Here is a 16,868-nt window from a genome sequence, read left to right as displayed (position 1 = left end):
TCACTGTTGAAGGAAAGGTTCAAGTTGTAATGGACTAAAAAAGAAGCTAAAACCCATTCATTTTCTTCAGCACTTTGGAAGGAAGTAAAACCCATGCCTGCTGCTTTATGAGCAGCTTTTGTGACATGCTTTTTCTCCTTTCACAAGAAATTCTCTGCTTTCCCTGAAAAAGTAACAATCTTACCAAAGTGTCGTACCTCCTCCCCAAGAAGTATTAACAATGAGCTTTGTCTTGTGTTACTGCATGTTTTCTGCATCATTTTTGTTGCTATTTTTCTTTGTGATGCATAATGTTCTGATGTACAGATTAATCTTTAAAACAATTTTCAGTTCCTTGGAAGATGTTACAGAGTAACTTTAGAGTCGGGTGGTTGGGTCCACTTAAGGGTAGGTTACAGCCTTCCAAAGCTACAGCTTTTGCTCAGTATTAACAATTACTTGGAGTTTTTTTCTGCAATAGAGCATGTTCTCTCTTTAATATTCTGTCAAAATTTTACTAGCAAACTGCATTTTCAAGCATTCCATTAGAACATATTTTACTCAATCTATGCACTGGATAATGTGACAGATCAGAGAAAGACAATATAAAACTTGAAACATTAGGGGAGTATTAAATATAATAATAAAATATACCATTTGGTTGCAGTAAATAAAAACAAACTCCACCATTATGCAAGAGTATTTTATTTTTTGCCTTAAACAAATAAAAGCACATTTCCAAATTGAGGTAAACCATTAGTAGTAGTTTGCAAAGAGTATAAATGTCTCTAAAAATAAAACAGCAACACCAAGGTCATGACAAGGTCTACGTGTGTCTCTAGACCTCTGTCAGGTAGTTCTTACAGTACCACTTTACACAACTCTGGCTCAAACAACCTTGCTCTTCATTGGAAGGCCCAGTGCAACCAAAAGAAAATCCCAGGACAGTGCTGGGACTGAGGGAGAGTCAGTTGTTCTCACCACAGATGGTCTCAGGCACTTTAATATTTTGTGTCAACTTGTTTATGAAAGCTGCTGTTGTGCAACACACTCTACTTCTGAACACTTCTGCCTAGTTTGCACCTTCCCACTCAGGACTCAGTTCATCATTTTGGTCATGTTGCCAAATTGAAACAACCAGACAGTCGAGTCAGAGAAATGAAACAGAGGGAACTACACCAGACAGGCACCCTGGAAATTCTGCCCTAGCAGAATCACCTGGACACAAAACAAGTTCACAAATGATCAGCAAATCATTACTTATCTTGGAATTTATAAGAAAGTTTTACAGAAATATTTGGGATGATGTACATTTACATTTTTCCTTGGTCACATCCATTTACCCAGACCACTCTGGTAGGAGGGAGGTCACTTAGGAAAAAAACTTAGTAATTAAGCATAGAGGTAAGCCAAGAGAGCAAATAAGTAAAAAGCAACTCAAAGGTCAGGTCCACAGGTATAGCACTGCTGGTTATGCATGAGATTGTGTCATTTCTTTTAATGGCAACATTCCAAACCAACAAAGTCCTCAATGCAGAAACAACTTACACTGTTTTACTTTGTACAGTAAACTTATGTAAGTTACATTGACCAGTAGTGTTTTTCTGCTAGGTAAAGGTGCGTGTACAAGAGCACTTGCTAATCATGCCATACCAGCAACTTCTTGTTTTTCAGGCCTAGGAATCAAGAGCAGCTGATCTTCCATGTTTAATATAATTCCATGTAACATTCATAGGAGCACTGCTTACTAAGAAGAAAATCAAATGAGCTATAGTCAAGTCACACTCTGTGGTGTACCTTTAGGGATGTCTAGTTCCACTCATTATCTAAACTTCTGTAACACTATAGATGTGTTTTAAAAGTGAACAGAGAATATGAGTCTATGCAGAATTATGCATGTTGAATACATTGAGCATTCATCAGTCTTTATTAAATCCTTAAATGTGATTTAACCTCATAAAAATTCTTAATCTTTTTTAAAAGCAGTTAGTGTTTCATCTGTAAGTTGCTAATGCAATGACTCAAAAGCCAAATTATCTTACATAATTATGAATTACACTGCACAACAAATGAGTGTGATGCTTTGTGGACAAACAAAATATAGTTCCTTTTCTAAAGGAATTGCAACCCAGGTAAGATCTGACAGATCCTGCAGGAGCTAACACAAAAGAAGATTTAGTGGTGTTTGTGTTACGTATGTGAAGTGAGTCATGTGCTTGTCTCCACAGTGATAGGTTGGTAATGAAAAACTTGATTTTGACCTACTTTGCACTAAATGGTGATAGCAGGAAAACAGTCCTTTATTGCCAAAATTGCAGTTTACTTTTGCACAGATATTTGTCATGCAAACTTATTATGTGGGTTTAAAGGAAGACAGATCATAGATCTTCAGAAGCTTCCCACTGAATTTGAAAAGGAAATCTTTGAAAAGAAAACATTCACTGTACCTCTGGACCTTTTGTAAGCCTGGCTGCTGCTGCACCTTGTGAAACAGAAGTGGAATGTTACAAATGATCCATTATGGTTCAAAAATAGATTGTTCCACACTGCAGTATCTACTCTTTCTTTGCATCCTGGGCATCTTTCTCATCTTCATCAGAGTACACAGTGGGCTCCTCCCCCTCCTTCAGCAGCTTACCAACATGATGATACTTAACTGGGGAAAAAAAAAAAATCCAAGTAATTTTCTGTCCTGAAGAGACACATTTATAAACTCCTCCAACTGTTTTCTGAATGAACAGGATGACTATATTTCAATAAAACAGCTCTGAGCAACTTGTTCCAAACACTGGGGGAAAGAAGAAAAGTTAAAGTCAACTACTACCTGAACTACTATTACTGCTGTCATAAGAATCATGTGAAGTGAATGCAACTCTTATTTTATTGCCTAAACCAAGAGATGAATAAACACAAACTGAGGGACTCACCCAGCCAAGGAAACAGAATCCTGGATTAGATTACTTCTCTTGCCCATGTTAAAACCAAAGGCACTGTTAGAATATTTACATTATTAAACATGCACATATATATGTGCACACATATACACAGCTTGGAAGAGGTTTTATTTTTTGTAATGTGTATTACAAATATTCAATAGGACAGAAGGGAGATAATTTCTCCCAAAGATAGAGATGGGTCTGTTATCCGATTATGTGATTAAGCCTCTGATTTATTTTATATCTCCTTTTGGCATGTAAAAATGCCAAGACATGTAAGGACTGAGAGCTATATTATGTTGCCTATCTGTCAACTTCAACAAAGCAAAAGAACCCCCTGATTTCAGGTATTTCAGACTAGCAATGTGTTGTTATAAGAATTCAAAGCAACTGTTTGCCATATTTAATAGGAACACAGTAATAAAAAGAATGGACTTCACTGCCAGTCCTGATGCTCAACACTTTTAAAGGTAGATTTTAACACTAGCTCAAGTCATACATTTGATAGCACAGTTCTGGTTTCTGCATTTGATAGCATAGTTCTGGTTTCTTCGACAAGCTTGTTAGCATAATAAAACAGCTATTCAGTGTGGTGTGATTAACAGTCTTAATTAAAACAGGAAGAGGGCCAAAATAGTAGGGGCACATCAGGTCAGGATGGAGATTTCTAATGACATCATGTGGAGAAAACTCCATTGTAGCTGGTTACAGTAAATCTTTCAACACTAGATTTAAAAAGAGAACACGTTTTATTTCCACTATACTAGTTACTGGTGTATGCAATTTCCATCATATATTTATGTGTGTGTGTGTTTATGTATATGTATATGATGCTTCCAGCTGGTTACAGCCTTTTAACTATTGCTTCCCCTATTACCAGTTAACTACTTCTTTGTAAATAGGTTTAAAATTGCTTACAAGTGAATTGTGACTCCCAGTCCCTCAAGGTCTCTTGCTGTGTAGCGTTGAGATCAGAGAGGTCATCATAGGTATCCCTCAGTGCCTCCTTATCCAGGCAGAAGGTGGCAAGACCTCGGGATGCATCTCTTCCAGCAAAAATCCCATAAGGGCCCTCTTTAAAATAAAAACATAAGCAGCATTATTGCAGAGGCAATGGAAGCTATGTTATCTTCAAGGATCAGAGTCCGCAACCTAAAACAGATGATGAGTTTCTACCCTGAGCCATGCATTAGGTGCCTCAAGCTTCTGAAAGGCTTTAAAGTTTTATTCTAATTCGTAATAAGAGAAAACAGAGGAAGAGGAAAAGAAAGAAAATAATGCAGAAGGATACTGAGTTTTGCTGAAACATCAGGACAATGAGCCACACAATGGTGCATGGCACATATAAACAGGGTAAGAATAAGCATACAGACTGGAACACACATCCTTAGAATAAGGAACAGAGGAAGGATTTCTATGTCTGGGGTGAAATGAAAGTTTTCTAATGGATACTTCTGATTTGAGATTAAAGGATGGCTTGACAGAAAATATAGTGGAGCTATTAGAAATTATCAAGTTGGAGGAAACATCTATTAAAATGCAAGATGAACTCAAATGATCAAAACATTAAACTCACAGCAGATAAGAGACATCAAGATAAATTCTTGCTAAACTTCATTAATGATTGACTTGCTTGCATGACAAGCCAAAAATTGAGATACTGCATGTTCAAGTAGACATTCAAAGTTCTTCTAAAAGGAGCTTAAAGAAGTTAGATATGAACTCTGGTTATTGTAGAGCACATGCCAACTTCCAGAGTGTGCTTTTTCCTAAATTAATCAAAAGAATCTTGCTTTTCCATTCAAGTGAAAATCAAACTAGCCAGACAGTGTGGTGAGCCGTTCAGCAATTACCAAATCAGATGCAACAGACAGCTTTTACTGTCATCAAGGAAGGCAGCATCCAAAGCTTGGCCCTTATGTCAACTGGATTTTAGGATGAGCAAATGTGCAAAACTGCACATCGAACTCACTGTACATATCATCCTGACTGCTGCAGAATGCAAAGGTACAGCCTGGCATCATTCAGTGACAGTCTCATCTATGTTTGGGCCAAAAGTAGTAACTGATAACACTTCCAAAAACATGATATCTCCTGCATTTTTCTCCTTGTCTTTCAAGTACCACTGGCAGCTCACTACTGCACCTAGCAGGCTGTCTGGGCAGCTCAAGAGTGGTTATGCCAGGCAGATCCTGGTACAAATCAGCAAGCCTCAGTGAGCAGTTTTAACAGGCAGCCTCTGATAAAAATAAAACCCCATAGCCTCGTGGAGGTGATAAAACTCTTTCATCCGGGTGCACATAGTCCCACCCACCTCATCACCGGCTGCTCTACGAGCATAGGTTATTCAATCTTTGCACGTTTGAACTATGCTCCTGGTAGAAACCTGGTTTAATCTAAATTGCCAAGTATTTCGTATAAATATTATGCAATAGAGTGATACACACTCAAAGTTTGGAATGGAATGTCAACACTGAGAGAATACTTCGCTTCTGCTGCCTGCCATCAGGCGAAGGCAACCCAGGCCGACAAAGCCGCACAACCTCTTATGGTACGTGTAGTCTGCCATGGGAAAACACCGAGAATAATGAAACAACGTAAACCGTCAAAGCCGGAGTTTCTACAACGCCGGGGCCCGACTCTGGAGCCCGAGCGGCAGCAGCCACCCTACCCGCCGCTCACCGGCACGCACTCTCCCAGCGCCGCAGGGGCGCGCAGCCTTGCCGGCGGCAAGCACGCCGAGCCCTTCCCAAAGCTCCGCATCGGGACCGGGGCCGGGGCCGGGGCCGGGATGGGGTCAGGCAGGAGCGCTGATCCCCGCCGAGGGAAGGCGCTCCCGGCCAGCACCAGCCCTGACCCGCCCGCGCTTTCCCGGCCGGTGGCCCCGGGCACAGCGTGCGGAGTGCCCGGGCCGGGCCCGCCTCGCAGCCCCCGCCCTCACCGGGCCCGTAGAACTTCCTGGCGCGGGTCACGTCGAAGACTTTGCCGTTGACGGCCATGAGGATGCGCGGGTCGCTCACGCCGTCGAAGGGCCGCAGCTGCTCCAGCGTGAAGTCGCGGCGCTTCATCTTGGGCAGCGGCGGCGGGTCCGCCTCGCCCGCGGGCGCCGCGGGCCGCTCGCCCCGCAGGATCTGGTAGAGCAGGAAGAGGCAGAGGCCCAGCAGGCTCAGGTTGAGCGGGGAGCCCACGATCTCCAGCAGCAGCCCGCCGCCCTCGCCCGCCGCCGCCTCCTCGCCGGCCACCGCCACCTCCTCGCGGGCCATGGCGCTTCACTGTGGGGCGGCTCCGCGGGCTCGGAGCGCGCAGCGCGGCACGGAGCACACCCGGCCCGGCGGGGCGGACCGAGGGGCGGTTCGGGAAGAGAGGGAGGGGCGGGCGGTGGGCGCGGCGGGGCTGAGGCGCGGGCGCGGGGCCGCCCCCAGGCCGGGCCTGGCGGGTTCGGCTCGGCCCAGCGGCTCGGCGCCCGCCGGCGCTAGGTGGTGGTGCGGGACCGGCCGTGGCCGCGGCTCCCCGGCCGCTGCTCCCCAGGTCGGGTCAGGCCAGGCCGCTGCGGCGGCACTCGGTTCCACAGAAATGCCGGAAAAAATAACCTCGGGGTGGCGTTAGAGCTGTGTCGGGGCTGCCGCGATGCGCCGTGCGAACCACCCTGCTGGATGGAGGATGGAGCCAGGCTCAGCTCCGGGCTGGCTAACACTGAGGCAACAGGCAGCGGGCAGAAACTGATGCACTGGAAGTTCCACCTGAGCACGAGGAAGAACTTCTTTACTGTGTAGTGACTACACAGTGGAACCGATTGTCCTGAGAGTTCGTGGAGTGTCTCTCACTGGAGAGATTCAAGAACCGTCTGGATGCAATCCTGTGCCTCCGGGCTGACCCTGCCTGAGCAGGGAGGTTGGACCCGCTGACCCACTGTGGTCCCTTCCCACCTGACCCGTTCTGTCATTCCCTACACTCGCTCCACCTGTGCTAGTGCACATCTTTGCTTTCTTGGCAAGGCAGTGACTTTTCCGGGTACTCTAGAAATGTTAAACTTAATATAGAAGAAAAGGGAAGAAATTACCAAACTTCTGCGTTTTTCTAATTACCTCCAGGCCCCAAAAAACTACATAAGCAGCAACCACAATGTACTAATATAACATGAAAAAGAAAATTGTCCTGTCACACAGTTGTGTATTCATGTTTCTTCTCAGTGGAGGCTTTAGTAAATTAAAACTTAAGCTGAAGGAAATACTAACTTTGATGTACCTACTTGGTATGGTGTTCATATGGTGGAGCAAATGGAGCCCCAAATACAGGTACAATACAGCTGGTGGCAGCTGCTCCTTGGTATCAAGTGTGAGAAAACACAAAGTGATGCTTTGGGTCTGAGTAGTTGCCTCTGCAAAATGTGTCCTTCAAAAAGAACACAAACCAATTCCCTGCCAGAATATCATCATTCTCTCCACATGAGTCAGTACCTCAGGGTACACGTAGAGAAGAAATGCAGTGTACCAGCCTTGATCATGGAATCATTAAGGTTGGAAGACTGCTGAGGTCATCAAGTGCCAACCTGATCTCCCATTATAGCTTGGCAGATGGTTCATGTCACTGCTTCAGGGGAAGCAGGCAGCTTTTACTGAACCTAGCCCTGGGACATGCAGTTACAGAAAACTGAAGAAGTGCATTTCCTTTACTTTCTAATTCTCAGAAGGAATAGTAATAATAATAATAATAATAATAGTAATAGTAATAATAACAATAACAATAACATAACAACATAACAACAACAACAACAACAACAACAACAACAACAATAATAATAATAATAATAATAATAATAATAATAATAATAATAATAACTCCCAGGAATATTTTTAACTCTGTGGGTCCCTGCAGATATGGATAAAGCTTTGCCTTTTGTGATACACGCAAGGACTTTGAGCGCTAAGATGTTCAGACACGTTGGCTCTTGGTGTTTGGTTCCACCTGCTGTCTCCTTTGGGAAGCTCCTTGTTTTATAGATAGCACTCAGATCCCCCCTGTCGTGGTATGCACCGACTTTTGCTTCCACCTGCTGTGTAACTTGAACTTGTTTCATTGATCTGACAGCTGAGATTTGTACTTGTTAATAAAGTAACTTTGAGCACTGACTTAGGTCAAGCTGAATGTATTCCTGAGACATTGTGTCTCAGGAGCTGAGCCCCCAAAGCTGTCACTACCATCACATGGAGCTGAGTCGGGGAAGGTTTAGGTTAGATACCAGGAAAAGGTTTTCCAGCCAGAGTGTGATTGGGCACTAGAACAGGCTCTCCAAGGAAGTGGTTACAGGACCAAGCCTCTCTGAGCTCAGGGAGTGTTTGGACAATGCTCTCAGGCACATGATGTGATTCTTGGGGTGTCTTGTGCAGGGCCAGGAGTTGGACCCGATGATCTTGATGGGTCTCTTCCAACTGAGCACATTCTGTGATTCTGTAATCACGCCATGGTGGTGCCTTCACAGCTGGGTTGTTACAGGTGTCTCAGACTGGAGCCTGTACGATTCCATGGACAACAAACCAGTAGGAAGCCTTGGAGGCAGCAGGGACTTGCCAGGCCACAAAGGTTTGAGAAAGAGCCAAAATTCCTTCAGTGTCAAAGTGTTTTGTGTAAGGTGCTCTCCTAGACCAGGGCAGGCTTCGGGCGGAGGCAGCGCGTCCCGGCGGAGCTGCCCGCCGAGCAGAGCCGCTCCCAGCGGGGTTCGGGCCGGCCCGGGGTGTGTGTGCTCCCGCGGTGCGCGGGAGGTGGGGCGGGTGCCCGGTGCCCGCTGGGCGGCAGTGGGAGGTGGGGCCGGTGCCCGGTGCCCGGTGCCCGGTGCCCGCTGGGCGGCGGCGGGAGGTGGGGCCGGTGCCCGGTGCCCGCTGGGCGGCGGCGGGCGGGGCCGCCGGGGGCGGCGGGCGCGGCGCGGGGCGCGGCCGGTGAGTGGCGGCGGGCCCGAGGGCCGGGCAGGGCGGGCGGTCACCGGGACGGGCACGGGCCCAACTCCCGGCACGGGCAAGGCTCCAGCCCGGCCGGCCCCTCGGCAGCCGCCGTGCCGGGGCAGCTCCAGGGCGGGCGCTGCCCCCGCGGAGCCCCGGGCCGGCGGCGGGGCCGGGATAACGCCGGCGGCTGTTCCCGGCGGAGCAGAGAGGCGGAGCTTTCCGTGGGACACTCTTGCTTCCAATGCTTTATTCTCGGCTCCCTACGGCTGCGAATGCAGAGGCTGGCGGCTACATGGGCATCCTCATCCCGAACTTACAGCCTTGCAGTCTTCCAGTGTCGGACCTCTACGTTTTATGCTCCAAATCAGGTTTCTGACCTATGATAGGTAGCTGGAGTTAAATAGCTGGTTGTTAATATGAGCTGGACTTTGTTTTGTCTCTTACTGTCGTTGGTAGAATTGGTGACTGTGTCCCAGGTGTGAGGTCTTAGCACTGGTGTAGGGGACTGGGAGAATCCCTGTGATCTCAGAGCTTCTGTGCACGAGTGACGTGAGAGAAGTAGCAGGGTCTTGTAAAGGGTCAGATCTATAAAGTGTTGTAGAATGAAAATACATTGTGTCATTTCTTTCGTGATTATTTTACTGATACACTTAATTGCTTGATTTTAACAAACAGCAGGAATAAAGCCTTATCGCGTTCCAGCTTTGATGAATTTTCTGTGGTACCTGTGCTTGTACAAGTCAGAGTGGCTGAGGTAAGGACAAGTGATTTCACCCAGGTGACAAGCTGCAAACAGGCTATGAGCACAAAATACCTGAGAACCCCAGCAAACCACCTGCAGTCTTTTCCATTTTCTAGTTCAACTCCTCTTTTGAAAATGACATTCAAAGGGACCCTTTTCCCTTCCAGCACTTGTGCTGTCCTTACACCACATCCTGTGGAGAGCTGTCTGAGTGGACTTCTCTGCCTAGAGCTGTGTACTGAGCAGAGCTTGTCTGATGCACGTTTGGATGGAGTCTTACTTATTTCAGACCTAGTGTAGCAGACTGGAGAAATTAAGAGTTAGCTTAGCACATATTCTGGTCCACTTGGGATTACAGTCATATGGATCTTTTACACTTCATGCTGTCTTTCTGGTATTTGACAGACACTGAAAGCAGTTACAGGTAACTTGAAGTGCACTTCAAGTTTGAAACCTTTAAAACAGAAGAGCAAGCTTGGTGGCCTTATCTTTTATTAACAGCTTCATGAATGTGAGTTTACTATTTCTTTTTCTCTCACACAATATAATAGATGATAATTAGAACTCCAATACCTTTGCAGATCCTCTGTAAGACAGAAAATGCAAATATATATTTATCTTGCTGCTGAACAACAAATACGATGAAAGCTTAATCCAGCATGGCATAAATTTTTGCACTGCTTGTTCAGTTGATTGTTTATAGTTTGGACCTCTAGCTCTATAATACGTGGACCAGTACATTGCTAAGGCTTCAGGCCAATTCCTGAAGAATATTGTACCAGAAAATTTATGTTGACTTAGTGAAATTGCTCATCTGTTTCCAAAGGATGTAAGCAGAAGACCTATCATAAGTAGATGACTTATCAAGATTAGCACACTACATAAAAGTAGCTACACTTCTCCAGACTGAGCTCCTATTTAGTCATAAGGAAATGCAGCCTTATCACATGGGCAGTGTGAGGTTTGCAAGGATTCCAGAACTGTCCAGTCCAATGTAGAATTTTGGTACATATCTGCAAAATTAAAAGCTGACTTGGTTCTCACTATAGTATAAGAAAGTGCAAAGCACTTCTTACCTTGGACTTAACCTGACTTGACTCAAGTTTAGAATATATTTAGATATTTAGAGGATTTATTTATGTATATAAATTCTTTTTCTAATCTGTAAATCCAAATTCCTTGGATGTTATATGAACAAAAAATAAATCCCTCATTTTTTTTCCAGATCACTGTGAGTTGGAAGGCTTCTCCACATAAGCTGTTTGCTTATGATTCTGTCAAAGAATTGATGGAAGTTTTCAGAAAATGAAATGTCAGATTGCTGTGAGCACAGAAATGGAGACATGCCTAATGCAGATTGATGATTCAAAACTCTTCGTCCTTTGGAACCTACAGTGCAGGGTTTTTGACTGCATTCAGACATTTGGGAAGTAGATCCTCTTTTAGACTTCTTTTTAGTTTTTCTGGGAGCAATTAAGTGCATACAACTATCAAAAGTTAAATTTTATCACTTAAGAAGCTTTATTGGCACTGGTTTCTGTTTCAAAGTTAATATTTTTTTCCACTTGTAATGGTTCTTAATTTGCTGGTCAGGGAATTTACTTCACACAAATGCACAGCTATGTTTTCTTTCTCCAGAAGACGATGTATGGCAGTCAGAGAAGAAACCAGAAGTTGAACTTGGTCCAAAGACTTGCTCAATACAGACCCATTAATTTAAATCCTAAGTACATTTATTTAGAAATCAGTGGGTACTTAGAATATTTCACAAGAAAGCAGTAGCTGCAAGTGCAAATATTGGAATCTTGCATAAGCATTAAGAAAAGGGCTAAGATGTTACTCAGTTTTGAACAGCTGTGAAAATGGGTACTCAGGGAACAATAATTTGTGTGTGTGTGAGTCTGATATATTTAATACAAACAATCACATCTTTAGCTGTTCCTGCTTAATATCTGCTAAAATCCTCCAGAACTTTGGAATGTTTCCTGTATCTGATACTGTTGAAGTGTGTTAGGCATTCATTCATAGGTATTTATTGATTTATATGAAGTCTCTCTATATATAAATGAAAAGGAAGTACACATGGTATATGTTAAACTGGGGAGCTGATTTTTTTTTTTCTGCTGAGGATTTTCAGTAATCCTTATGTTTGTGCTGTGGACAGTGTGCGTGGTGTGGTTGGTCTCAATATCTTTAGTTATGTAACATAAACATCAAGCTGTGCTGGAAGTCAAACAGGGGACAGTTTGACAAACAAAGCAGTGTGACTGCAGCCTCTGTGGTACATCAGTCTGCAAGCTGACAGCTGTGATCTGAAGAGTTGAATTTAGTGGAAAGGGTGTCATTGATTTTAATGAGCTCTGGATATGGCCCAAACTCGGGGATCAGTGGCTTGGTTTTATTGGAGTGGCACCAGCATCATGTTGAGTCATGTGTGCACAGGTACATAGACACCCTCTTAAAGTTTAAAAGGAGTGCCAATGCCACAAGCAGATGCCATTTGTATTTCATCATTTTCTTCTAAGTGAATCCAAACACACTGCATGAGATTTCGGTACTTGACACTGGCTTTAGTGGAAATGGCAGTTCTCATCATTCCCTCAGATGAGTTTCTATGCCAGTTTTCTGTCTAAGTTCTATCTATTGTGTAGTTTAAACATAAACAGATTTCTCTCCATTTGGAGAGGTTTATCTCCGTGTCTTCAGCTGACAGCTTCTGTGTGTAATGGGAAGGAGTGCTGCAGGTTAGAACTTGAAACCACCTCTTTGGCGAGCAGCAGACACTCACTGATGTTATTAACAAGGATTGTTTCAACTGCTGCTCATCCCTGACTCCTGCTGACTGTTGCAGTTCTCCCCCAAAATCTCGTAAGATCTCATCATAGCTCACACAGCCAAGTGATCATGCAAGGCTCTGAACATTATTCTGAGTAACCAAAACTGCAGCCAAACTTCCAAAATACATACTCAGTCACAAAGCTTGAAAGCAGGATCTTTAATGATTCAGAAACTCAAAATGAAGAGAGCACCAGATATTATTTCCAGTATACCCACTTGTTTAAGCTGTCTCCTAGTTTAGCTGACTCAGGAATGCTGAATTTGGGGTGGCTGCACTATTTTAAGCTCTTAAAACTGTAGGAAGTAATGAGGATCTTCTTGAAATTGCTGCTTAAAAGCCTGTGGGGGGAAATGGAGCTTAGTGTGCATACTCATTTTGCTTACAACTTTGACACCCTCTTTAGGGCTAACCTCAGCAAAATGGCATGTCAAGGAATCACACAGCCCATCCTGTCATTTCTTGTCATTCTCGCCATTCTTGTAATCTGCTGTTCCACTCATTTTTCTTTCTGCTGAACATGCATTTCTTAGAATTAACAGATATTTGCCCATAAAAAAGGCAGCCATCATTCATAGGAGTCTGTTAAATATGATTGGTACAATTGGCAGCAAATCACATTATAGTGCCTGTAGTGGTCAAATGTGTCCTTTCTTTTCTCCCAGTTAATGCTTCATGAGGCCATTTTTGTATACCACTAGGTTAAGTGGGAAGGGTCATTGCCAGCAAACAGAGGGTTAATGCTGCTGGATTTGGCTGGTCCATTGCCAGTCTTTGCTCTTTTGAGTGCCAAGACTTTTTCTTGTGACTTTTTTTTTCCTTTTAAAAGATGTGTAGCTTGGTAGAGTTGAGCTGCAGCCCTTACCAGGAAATATGGGGACATTTGTGTCCCCCAGACTTTTTTCCCAGTTCTGTCACTCACTGCATGTGGCTGCAGCCAGGTAACAGAGATCTAAGGCTCTTCCTCACAATGTCAGGATAAATGTTATCCCATTGTTCAAGAAGCTATTTGTATTTTCCCAAGTATTGATAATGACAGGAGGGGGAAGTTTTGGAGAGGATGCATTCTCTGGTCCTGTTGTCTCTCCAAGAGTGTCAGGATCTCTGAGCTTTCCTAAATTTACCCTGGTTTTTTATGTGATAATGATTTTATTATCTCAGGAGGAAGGAGTGAAAGGAAACAGTAGAGGTAGGCTGTGTGGTTTGCTTGACATTTGAGAAATGATCCAAGAGTTCCTCTATAAATTTAAACTATAGACCCATAGTATAACTTCCCAGAAACCTGTTAGGAGCAGGGAGTGTTTATCTCCAGGCAATATATGGAGTCCCTTGAGGACTCAATCAGTACCATACCAGGAAGGATCAGTGATATTGGCCTCTGTGTTATGTCCAAAGCAACTGTTTCATGAGAGAAGCTGAGTTTGTGTTCTTGGGTGGGTGTTGATAAAATCTGTAGAAGGGGTAGGTGACTTGTCAGCTCCATGGTGCATGGTGACAGCTGCTCCCCTTTCTGTTTGGACCTGCAGTGTTGGCTGCATGAATACCAGGGTGGAAAGATCCACTTAGCAGCAAGAATGATTTAACACCTGATGCCAATACCAGTGGATCTCAAGTATGTTGTGGTTAAAGGTTAGCTATAGAGGTGAGGCTGAGAGGGGCATTTATCCTGGGAAAGCTGTAGGTATTCCCTGAACTCCATGGTACAGCAGAGAGATCCTACAACAATGAACTTAATTTTGGCATGTCTCTTAGCTGCAGCTCTTTTGGCTACCACTGATCCTGGGCTGACAGACACACCCATCAGCTCAGCAAATAGCTAAAGTGTGTGCCAGGCTCCGTGGCTGGGAAGGACCAAGCAGAGATTCAGTTTAAGCATGTGATGATGTGACTTAGTGACACAGAAATGTGGTTTATTCAACAGTTTAAGGTAAAATTCTTCTGCAATTAGCTTATTTCCTGCCTCTGGGTATATATTAGATATTTTCCCTTCCCACTACTGTGAGGACAGTGCCAGCATATTTAAGAGACAATTGGGAGCACAATGGGATACTTAAAGATTGCCAGAACTTGTCCGAGTAATGTGTAAGGCTGCTGTGTAAGAACTCTGATGTGCTATGTGTCTGCTCTGGTGAAATTGGCTCAGTATCAGATATTTTTTATTATGTGATCATTTTAAAACTCGTGACATGTGGGGCCAAATCATGTTGTGCAGTCACTGATTTCTAATTGAACTCAGCATTTTGATGCCATTATTCCTGTAAAGTTCCCATGGCTGAAGGCTGGCTAGTGAACTTAAAGTTATCTTGGATATTTATAGGGTGGCTATTCCTGTAGAGTCTTTCTGGCTGTCCTTATTGAGCCAGAAATCATGGGGGAAAGCCTCTAAAATACAGTTTCAGTCACCAGAAACTTTTGGGTTCAATTGCAGTTTATGGATTCTGGAGCAGTCACTGAATTACTTGTCCTCAGTTCTCCCCACTGTATCTGCAATATGGAATAATAAACACATTTTGTACAGAGAGGCACAGGTCTGATATCTCACAGATGTCAAGTGGTAGGAATAAATTTATTGTTACTCAATATTTTCACTTATTTTGCTGATTGAGGAATGAACCAGGTGCTGTATTCATGCCTTTATGCAGAGGAAAGGTGACAGAGAAAACACTGTGTTACCATTGCATACTCATTTGAGTTAAATGTCAGGAGTATGCAGTTCTGAGTTTTATTTTTCTGTTCATTTCCCCTTGGAGAAATAAAGCCTGCAGGCAGGACATTGTGGGACTTCCCTGCCTTTCTCTGAAGGTTAATGGTCACCTTATCTTTAGCCTTGTGTTTGCAGGCATTGCAGTCAGCCAGCCTTTTCCCCAGAGCTGTGCTTCCGTGCTTTCCTGTGTTATTGCTGAGATGGTTTCAGAGATGAGCTCTGCTTCTCAAGTTTGATTTCAGTTGCAGCTGCAATCCAGGATGTTGATGGTTTTAGGAATATTATTCCAGATGTGTGAGCCCCTGGTTCACCTCTTGCTTGTACCTGTACAAACAAATAGAAGTGAGTCTGTTGAGGAGGTGGGCCTGCATTAGTGTTAAACTAATATACATGGGAAGTCATTAAGCTTGATTGCTGCTCACAGCACAGGCATTAGTGGCAGCCTTGGTCTGATCTGTCTGCAGGGGAGCTTGGCAAGAGTGCTTGGAGGACATTAACTGGATCTATCCCTAGAGGGGAATTTGGGAAGAATGGTGTGTAGAAAACTCATTTCATTACTCACATCATCTCAGGATATTTGTTTAGACTCAGTAACTGTTACCTCTGATGTTTGACACTCAGAGCAGGCAGTGCTCCATGTGCCTGTAGCTACACACTGTGTTCTCACATTTCTTTCCAGATGGTCTCGTGTGTTGGTGCCTGCCTGGACACTGAGAAGGAAAAGTTGTGTTGTTGGAACTTAATATTCTCTAACATGATATTTTTTTAAAGTCAGAATGTGCAGAAATAGAGCTCCTTTGTTCAATTTCTGCACCAACCCCACCAGGACAAAAGAACTACAGTTTCCCAGTATATAAAATATTGACCATGCTAGTATTTTCACAGGAAATACCAGCTCTTCCACTGTGTCAAAAATAATCTGTTTTTCATTCAGATTGTTTAAAATCTTAGATTTTAGATTTATGGTCCTGGATAAAAAAAGCAGAGATGTGAGAGGTCTGGTCTGTGTTTATAGGGATGCTGTGACTTACCTAAAAATAAATTGCATATTTATATGCAAATAAATCCTTGTAGATTGTAAAATGTCAAACAAACAATTCTATTTCTGTATCTGTATTATTTGTTAGGCAATTGATATTTTCAGTAACCGAAGTCTGAGGTTACATCTGTGATCCTGTGGCAAATCTAGGGGAAATTACCTTTTGAATGACACATGGCCTGACCTTCATCTCCAGTTAATCCAGGAAGAGCTCAAATTTGGCTGGGGGGACATAAAGGATAGATTTAGAGTGCCAGTATTTTTCTGGCCATAGTTTAGAATTCAGTAATGCACTGGATAACCCCATACCAAAGCTTTTCTTCACTTCTTTCTCAAAGGAGAAGACAGTGTGTTTGTGATAAACTGCAAGAAACAAAATTACCAAATACTGGAACAAAATTACCAAATACTGGAATCAAAGAGGTTATATTATTGCTGCAGTCTTTGAAATATTCTTATTATTGAAGGAGATTGCAGGAAGTCCCTCAAACAGGGAATGAAAAAAACAAAAATCCCCCAGAATCCACATGTTATACACAAAGTGTGGAAACACACATTATTAGAGCAGCAGAGAGTAATTAGACTCCAGAGCAAGTATCATGGCAAATTCTTCTGGCATGAAGAATTTATTTGTACATATATAAATAAATGCATGAATAAAAAGCTGAAATAGTGCATATTTGGATGCCTCTGACT

General features: G+C 43.5%; 1 protein-coding gene across 1 annotated transcript; it reads right to left on the bottom strand.

Moving 5' to 3' along the window:
• Positions 1 to 666: 666 nt before the first annotated feature.
• On the bottom strand, positions 667 to 6,212 carry PGRMC1 (progesterone receptor membrane component 1). Its single transcript, XM_030228790.2, has 3 exons — positions 5,857 to 6,212; positions 3,834 to 3,989; positions 667 to 2,635 (listed from the first exon to the last, which is right to left on the bottom strand). Exons 1-3 carry the CDS (start codon positions 6,176 to 6,178, stop codon positions 2,535 to 2,537), a joined length of 579 nt encoding a protein of 192 aa, XP_030084650.1. The 5' UTR covers positions 6,179 to 6,212; the 3' UTR covers positions 667 to 2,534.
• Between the last annotated feature and the right edge of the window lie 10,656 nt (positions 6,213 to 16,868).

This window comes from Serinus canaria, chromosome 4A (assembly GCF_022539315.1).
Source record: "Serinus canaria isolate serCan28SL12 chromosome 4A, serCan2020, whole genome shotgun sequence".
Classification (NCBI taxonomy): Eukaryota; Metazoa; Chordata; class Aves; order Passeriformes; family Fringillidae; genus Serinus; species Serinus canaria.
This window is presented reverse-complemented; position numbering and strand designations above follow the sequence as displayed.

What these genes read in the sequence shown, in the direction of transcription:
- PGRMC1 (XM_030228790.2), bottom strand. Translation starts at nt 6,178, where the DNA reads ATGGCCCGCGAGGAGGTGGCGGTGGCCGGCGAGGAGGCGGCGGCGGGC. An exon ending in CAGGAAGTTCTACGGGCCCG is followed by an intron (nt 3,990 to 5,856) that starts GTGAGGGCGGGG and finishes TTTATTTTAAAG; the next exon opens with AGGGCCCTTATGGGATTTTT. An exon ending in CTGGGAGTCACAATTCACTT is followed by an intron (nt 2,636 to 3,833) that starts GTAAGCAATTTT and finishes TTTTTTCCCCAG; the next exon opens with TTAAGTATCATCATGTTGGT.